Source organism: Phaseolus vulgaris, chromosome 10 (assembly GCF_000499845.2).
Source record: "Phaseolus vulgaris cultivar G19833 chromosome 10, P. vulgaris v2.0, whole genome shotgun sequence".
In the NCBI taxonomy this organism is placed as follows: domain Eukaryota; kingdom Viridiplantae; phylum Streptophyta; class Magnoliopsida; order Fabales; family Fabaceae; genus Phaseolus; species Phaseolus vulgaris.
In genome coordinates this window covers 20,344,586-20,353,100 of record NC_023750.2, presented here as the reverse complement: position 1 = coordinate 20,353,100, position 8,515 = coordinate 20,344,586, and the positions used below count along the sequence as shown (strand labels likewise).

Here is an 8,515-nt window from a genome sequence, read left to right as displayed (position 1 = left end):
CAAACTACCCCAGAACTAAGTTAAACCAGCACAGCAAAGGCTTCAACATCCTTCAAAGGATTTAGATTTTTCAAAGGATTTAGATTCTTCAAAGCTTGAACACCACTTGGTTCAACAATCTCCCCCTATTTGATGAAGACAAATCCCTGGTGCTTGTGTTTGTTCTGATTGCATCTGAAGCAGTACCTGCAAAAATAACATTTATACTACCCAATGCTTCTTACAGCAACAAGTTAGATTTTTACATATTCTAAGCATAAAGCATGATAAACAATCGGTTGTTTACACGAAACAATCGGTTGTTTACACGAAACAATCGGTTGTTTCTATCAGTAGCAGCATAAAACACTTTCATATCATAGATTTTAACAATTTGTACAGTATCAAATAAAGATATACAAGAACCAATTAATTCTCCCCCTATTTGTCTTGACAAATAGACTTTAGCATGTATCAAAAACAGATTTAGTAGAGATTATTAAGATCTAGAATACCTAACTCATTTCTTAAGAAGAAAAACCTCTCTTTTGGTAATGGTTTTGATGAGAATCAAATAAAGGAGGCTTTTATTAATGAAGGAAGAGGACATCCACCCTCACATTTGAAGTTCTTCCTTCTAGTATTCTCAAAATTAAAAGAAGACATAAAATAAAGTTGAGGCCCAAGCCCAAAGCCCAAGCCCAAGCCCAAGAAGGCCAAAGCCCAACAAGCCCAAGTCCATCCCATGAGGGGCAAGGCCAAGCATTAAATAAAAGAGCATCATTTGATTTACTCTTGTAGAAGGTGTGGATATTAAATAAAGGAGTATGAATATGTAAAATAAAGTCACATTGTCCATGTGACTTAGGAGAGTAGGTGTAGGTGTAGTTTTTAGGAGGTGTCATAGTAGAAAAAGGTCACACCTCCCATGTGACTTGTTTTTGGTGGGAATTTCAAATGGTTTTATTTGAATTTTCCCACCTATTTTCCAGCACCCTCACACTATAAATAGAGGTGTGGGCTCTTGTAAAATTCAGATTGGAAATTAGCAATAGAGAAACTCTACTCAATTTGAGAGAGAATTTGTGAGAGCTTGTCTTCTCCTACACCTTGTCTTATCTTGAGTGCATTTGGTTCTCTCAAGTGGGGACACTAGCTCACTCATCTTGGAGCCTTCATCCTCTAAGTGGCGTGATCATCAAACCAAAGCATCCCTCTCCATAAGTTCTTCTTTCTTTCATCTCCATGTTCATATGAAATTGTACCGATCAGGTCATCGGGTGTGATGACATGGACAAGAGAAAGGTGGGTGGTCAAGAAGGCAACATAGTCACCGCTTATGGAAGTGGCGTCCTGCGGCGTACATAATCGGTTGTCGTCGCTTTGTGTGTCACCAACATGTTAGATAATGGAAGATCAGGTGGTCTGACATCGCCCAAGAGAGGCATCGCCCAAGAGAGGCATCGCCCGATAGAGGCATCGCCAAGATAAGGCGTCGCCAAGAGAAGACATAGCCAAGCGAAGACATAGCCAAGCGAAGATATCGATGGTGTTACCCCCCGATGCCCATGGGTAGGAAAGACCGTGGAGGGGGCGACACCGTGAGGAAGCCTTGGACCTTGATAGCTTAGAACAGTAACAAAGAAAGGTGGCTTCAAGGCCATAAGCTCTAGTACCAGTAGGGGGTAAACTTGACTCATGAAGAATCCACGCCACTGCTGGGAGACCCTGGGACAGATACGACCCAAGAGAGGGCCACGACCAGAGGAGAACCATGTGCATGGTACGAGAGAAAGGTAGATACACCCCCAGGGCGAGTGACTCGAGCCTGGGGCGCATGAGTTGGCGCCCAGAAAGTCACCCCACGCGCTATATGCACTTCAAGGAAGGAGGACTCACACAATGGATTAATCCTAAGTTGGGTTACGACGCTGTGAGGCCCTCCGCACAGAGTAACGATCAAGTCAGGAGGACACATGGCAATTAGCACGTGCTCATTAAATGTTTCAGTGAATGTTTGCTAAGGTACGCGTTAATTTAGTTTACGTATCAAATGTTTCAAGGCACATTTTTGATACACTTTCAATGCGCTTTAACGCGCTTTAAATGCGGGAGGTGTATAAAAAGGGGCCTTGGGACGTTTGAAAGGGATCCGAGTTTTTTGACCTAATTCGGATAGTCACACAGAGCACAAACCCTAATTGTTCTTGACGGCGCACCCAGCTGTGAGCACAAGGCAATTAGGGCAACCCAGTTTTACTGATTCAGTATAGTTATTTCTGACCACCTTCAGAGTATTCGTTTATGGTGTTCCGATACGGAGGTGCGTCACCTTTGATGTTTCTCGCTAGCTAACTTGATCGTCGGAATGCAAACGGCCGCGAGGGCGCCCCTTTGTTCACTTCTTTTCAAGTATTCACAGACGGAGCGGAATGAAGGTGCCATAGCTCGTGAGGACAAGCCACGCACGAAGACGACCCTGGTCAACCGGCGGGAACATTGGCACCCACCGTGGGGCAGATATAAACATCAGTCCCACCACACACGTTTTTCAGTTCTAGTTCTCAAAACCCAGATAAGTTAAGAGGGTCTCCAAAAAGCCATGACCACCAGACCTGCACGCGCCAGAGGTGAAGAGATGACCATGCAACAGCTAATGGGCATGATGCAAGGGCTGCAGGAAGCAATGGCAGCGTCGAAAGCGGAGCAAGAGCGCATGCAGGCAGATCTCGCAGCTGCTCAGGCGAGAAACGATGAGCTCCACCGTGCCAACGAGGAGTTACGCCGTGGATGGCGCGGTGTGGACGAGCCTGAGGCTGCCTCCCCACCTAGGTAATTCACAACACCATTCTCACAGGCGATCCAAGAGACAGCGATCCCCAACACGTTCACGGGGCCCAAGGTAACCTTCCTAGGGATAGAGGATCCTGAGGCACACCTCACTGCGTTCCACACACAGATGTTGTTGGTTGGCGGTTCTGATGCCGTAAGGTGCAAGCTCTTCATGAGAACTTTGACTAGGATGGCTATGGATTGGTTCATCAGCATCCCAGAGGGTCACATCACGTCTTTCGCCCAGCTCTCACGACTATTCAGAGAGCAGTATTTAGCCAACAGGGCCCCGGCCCCAGTTTCGTACGAACTTTTCGACGTGAAGCAATACCAAGGGGAAACTCTGAAGGAATACATAAGCCGCTTCAGAGCGCAAGTGGTAAAAGTGGGTACTACGGATGAGCCCATGATCGTGTACGCATTCAGGAAGGGGGTGCGTCCCGAGTCTTTCAGTAAATCGCTTAACTGCAGCCGCCCCAAAACTTTTGCTGAAGTAAGGCGACGAGCGGTAGAGCACATTGCCTCAGAGGGCGAGGCATACGAGAAGTGCACGACTGCTGCACCCGCATGGCCAAGAGCGCAGATACACACGCAACCCGCCAGAGTCCACGAAGCTACTACACAAAGAAAGGATCAGGACAGGAGGCACACCTTCGAGACAAGGAAAGCTCAACCTAAGGGTCGATCAGAAGGAAGGAGAGAGAGCAACAGACCTCTAAGGCACAACTTTGTAGTAGAACTCAAAGATCTCATCGTTGTGCCCAATATAGCCGACAGGTTGAGGTCACCAGTGAAGTCCGACAAAATACTGGGACCTCACAAAGAATCATGGTGCGAATTTCACAAGGCATTTGGGCATAACATAAACAACTGCTTGGCGCTGGGATACCAGTTGGATGAGCTTGTGAAGAATGGTTTCTTGAAGGATTACTTGTTGGAGAAGCAAGCGGGCCAATCATCAGGCTCACAGTCGGCGGGCAGTGAGGGACAGCAGCACGATGTACCCGTTCACGGAGAGATCCACACCATAGCTGGTGGATTCTCGGATGGAGGGTGTACTGCATCGCAACGAAGGAAGTATGCAAGGTCCGTAATGTAAGTGGAGGATTTTGAGGATCACTCACCCGAGGTGGACGTCACGAACTTCGTGGCGGAAGACTCGAACGAAGAAAGGAGAATGAACTTGGGTTTGCTGGACGAGGTCAGGGACCCATCTCAGGTTTTATCACAGTTAAAGCATTGTAAGTAGTGATTAATTTGAACGGATTAAAGCAGTTTCAGTTAAAACAGTTTTTCAAGGGGCACTCTTTTTTCCCTAAGGAGGGTTTTTAACAAGGCCACCCAATAAAGAAGGTTTCGAAGTTTATCAAAGTTTCTAGGTTTATTAATTTGCATGCTCATCATTTTTCAAGTTTTCGGAGAGAGACTTTATCACCTTTGCGTAATTTAAAGCAATGGTGAATTCAGATCGCATGCGTCCAGTACAAAGTTTTAAAGTATAAAGTTTTAAGTCCTCATCGCCATCTGGCGATCGGAGGCACGAGTATAAAGTTTTTTAGTCCTCCTCGCCGTGAGCGAGTGTAGGCGAGAAGAGATTGAAAATTCCTCCTCGCCGTGAGCGAGTGTAGGCGAGAAGAGATTAAAAAGTCCTCCTCACCGTGAGCGAGCGCAGTTAAGAACAAATTACAAGACCTCTTTGCGTGAGCAAAGCGAGGCAAGTTTGATAGTCCTCAGTGCATCCGGGGGAGGAGGAGATGCAACCCCTGGGCAAGTTGAGGCATAAAAAAAGTCCTCCTTGCCGCGAGCGAGCGCAGGCAAGAAGACCTCTTTGCGTGAGCAAATCGAGGCAGGTTTGAAAGTCCTCAGTGCATCCGGGGGAGGAGGAGATGCAACCCCTGGGCAAGTTGAGGCATCAGAAAAGTCCTCCTCGCCGTGAGCGAGCGCAGGCAATAACAGATTACAAGAACTCTTTGCGTAAGCAAATCGAGGCAAGTTTGAAAGTCCTCAGTGCATCCGGGGAAGGCAGAGATGTAACCCCTGGGCAAGTTGAGGCACCAAAGAAAGTCCTTCTCACCCTCGAGTGAGTTCAGGCAAGATGAAACTGAAAGGTCAGGGGTGTCAATGATCCTAGGTATGGGAAAGGAAGGTCGATAGAAGACGCCCTTTCCCTTAAGTGAAACATCTATGTTGACCTAGTGAGGCCAGTTAAAACCTCCACGCTTGCAGGCGTTGTGAAGGTAGTTAAAATCCTTCTCGTCTTGAACGAGTTCAGGTGCGGTGCAAAGGGTGGGAGAAGTTACGGGGTGGCTGAGGTAGGTTCACAAAGGACACTTCACTACCTAGATCATTGTTATGAAACTGAGGGAGGTAGAGAGGGATCTGAAAGGCAGCTCTACCCCCAGATGAGGGAACAGTGGTCAAGATCAAGTTGTTTCAGATTAAAGGCTCAGGGAAGGCAGAGGGAGATCCATTAAAGGCAGCTATCCTCCCAGAATGAGCAAAGCTTATAGCTCAACGTATGAGGCAGCTCCGCAGAGGACGCCTTGGCAGTTAAGTGGAAAATAGCATCCTTGGAAGCCTATGGCTTTGTGGTTGAGGCTTGAAAGAAGAAGTACACGACGAGAACTAAGTTAGCAGAGTTTTAGGCAATGACATAGAAATGTGTATGAAGCTTAGCAGTTTAGGCGAACGATATATCAGATATTAAGATTGACCCAAGCCTACTGCTCAGTAGGTGATCTTGCATTAAGTGTTATTGCTACGAATTAATAGTTTGTTCAGTTAAGTTGATTTTCACATAATTAAGCACCAGTTGATGCTAAGTTGATTTCTTTGAGGCAAGAGTTAGTCAGTTATATCAGATGATCACACAACAGATAAAGGCGAAACCATGTGCATACTTATATGTATTTGATCCTGCCGGTTGACTTAGCACAAGAGCGTTGCCTCGTCACGATCTTCCTCACCAGCTTGACACCACGTGCCCTCCAAGTCCACTCCACAGATAGCCTCTCTGAGAACCTGAAAAACACACAGTGGCGTCTCTGCGGCCGGTGGCGCTCCGACGCTCAAGTCAGTGACAAGAACACCCAAAAACTAAGAGAGAATATGCTCTGTAGGACTGTACTGTAGGCACACAACCCTAGCAGTATCAGCCGTAATGAAAAACGTACCTCTGCAGATTCTGTTAAGGTTACGTTTATAGCTGGGTTTCTTCTCTCTCCAGGCCGTTATGCTTTTGGACGCGTGGCTCGCGTCTAGCCCTGCATGTGTCGCCATCTGGGCTGTGACAGCAGGCAGCGCCCAGCCCTACACGTGTCATCATCTAGACTGGGGCAACTCAAACGTCATTCTTTGTGTAGTAACCAGCCGCACAGCTAAGTCCTCAACTCAAGGAGCAACCCAGCACGTAATGTGCTGTGAAACACCACCCGACAAGGCGAGTATCGGATGCAACAAAGTGCATCATCTCTGTGATATCGCTCATCGCGAATGGCACCCTCCTTACTGCTACGCCATGCATGTTCTAGCTGGGGAAACCTTGCCACCAACAAATGTCCACTCTGGGAATACTGTCGCTGATGAGCAAGTTGTTTCCCCCAACCCACTCGACTTTCATCCCCAAGCTGGTGCCACCATCGTCTTACTGAACTTACACCCTTGGAATTACCCTTCTGAGCCTTCGACAGCCTTAAGTTCGCTGGGAGACCCGGCGACGTGCTCCTTGTGGCGGTGTGTAAACCATCCGATCTCCTAGCATTCTCATACGGCGACTGCGATGCAACTCTGGTGACCGTCGGTTACGCACACTAGAGATCGGAGAACACCAATCCACCGATTGGTGACTATGCCTACTTCCGAGCCATTCATCTTTTCTAGCCTACGCGTTCCATTGAGCACGCCCCACTCGAGCACGTGCAAGACACGTCATCACGCCTGATGACCTGGTCGGTACACAAGCCCCCCAGTCTTGAGCTGATAACTTGTTTTCAGCAAAAAGACTAAGAAGTTCACCGTTTCATTTTCTTCTTCGATACATATAAATGTGCGCATGGTTTTGCTTTCATCTGCTGTGTAATCATCTGATATAACCGACTAACTCTTGCTTTAAAGAAATCGACTTGGCGCCAACTGGTGCCTAGCTCTGTGAAAATCAATTTGTTGCCCTGGTTCTGCAGTGAGGACTTTCGAACATGCCTCAATTTACTTACGCAAAGAGGTCTTGTATCCTGTTCTGGCCTGCACCCGCTCACGGCGAGGAGAATTTACTATTTAACTAACCTCAGCTTCGCTCGAGGGCGAGGAGGATTTATCTGATAACTATTAACTGACCTCAACTTCGCTTGAGAGCGAGGAGGATTTTCTCTGGTGCCTCAACTTGCCCAGGGGCTACCCTTTCCCTAGATGCACTGAGGACTTTTAATCTCATCTCGTATCGGGGCTAGCTATTCATACTTGAGGAGGGGGCGTCCCGAAGGAATCCCTTAACCCCTGCTCAAGGACTAGGTGCCCGGATTTTAACTATTACCTGGTACCGGGGCTAGCTATTCATACTTGAGGAGGGGGCGTCCCGAAGGAATCCCTTAACCCCTGCTCAAGGACTAGGCGCCCGGGTTTTAACTGTTATCTGGTACTGGGGCTAGCTATTCATACTTGAGGAGGGGGCGTCCCGAAGGAATCCCGTAACCCCTGCTCAAGGACTAGGCGCCCGGGTTTTAACTGTTATCTTGTCCTGAACTCTCGCCTATACTCGCTCCAGGCGAGTAGGACTTCTTCTCTTGCCTCAAAATGCACGAGAGCGCCGAGGGCTTTTTGCACTACTGGTACCTCCGATCGCCAAAAGACGATGAGGTCTCTAAAACTTTTAACTACTGCCACTGATCGCCGTAAAACGACAGGGTCTTTAAAACTTTAACTATTGCCACCGATCGCCGAAAAACGATGGGGACTTTAAAACTTTAACTATTGCCACCGATCGCTGAAAAACGATGGGGACTTTAAAACTTTAACTATTGCCACCGATCGCCGAAAAACGATGGGACTTTAAAACTTTAACTATTTGAAGCATGCAATATGACTTTACTGTTGCCCTAGATCACATACGAGTAATAAAGCCTTTTTTCTAAAACTCTTGAAGCCATAAGCATGCAAACATAGAAGCTTTAAACTTTGAAAAACTCTTCTTTAGTGGGTGGCCTCATTAAAAACCCTCCTCAGGGGAAAAAGAGTGCCCCCTTGAAATTATTTTAACAGAAACTATTCAAATCTCTTCATATTCGTCTTTACTTACAAGGCTTTAACTGTAATACGACTTGAGATGTGTGGCGTTCCAAGTGCGAGGAATCGCCCCTCCTTCTAACGTCTCCAAGCGGTAGGCGCCATTCCCGAGCGCCTCGGTTATTCTGAACGGTCCCGTCCACTTGGGCGATAACTTGTTCTGCATCTCATACTAATGGGCCTTCCTCATCACCAGATCGCCGCTTCTAAACTGCCTTGACATTACCTTAGAGTTGTACCTTCTCTCAACTCTTCTCTTTACTGCTTCGGCTTTCACTCTCGCCTCCTCCCTGACCTCATCCAGCAAATCCAGATTCATTCTTCTTTCTTCGTTCGAGTCTTCCGCCACGAAGTTCTGGAATCTCGGCGAGCTTTCCTGGATTTCGACTGGAATCATCGCATCACATCCATAAATCAAACTAAAGGG

At 47.3% G+C, this 8,515-nt stretch overlaps 1 protein-coding gene across 1 annotated transcript; it reads left to right on the top strand.

Annotated features, from left to right (window-relative positions):
- Nucleotides 1-3,001: 3,001 nt before the first annotated feature.
- LOC137816449 (uncharacterized) lies at nucleotides 3,002-3,910 on the top strand. The gene has a single exon (XM_068619588.1). It carries the CDS (start codon nucleotides 3,002-3,004, stop codon nucleotides 3,908-3,910), a length of 909 nt encoding a protein of 302 aa, XP_068475689.1.
- The last annotated feature ends 4,605 nt before the right edge of the window (nucleotides 3,911-8,515 follow it).

What these genes read in the sequence shown, in the direction of transcription:
- LOC137816449 (XM_068619588.1), top strand. Translation starts at nt 3,002, where the DNA reads ATGGCTATGGATTGGTTCATCAGCATCCCAGAGGGTCACATCACGTCT.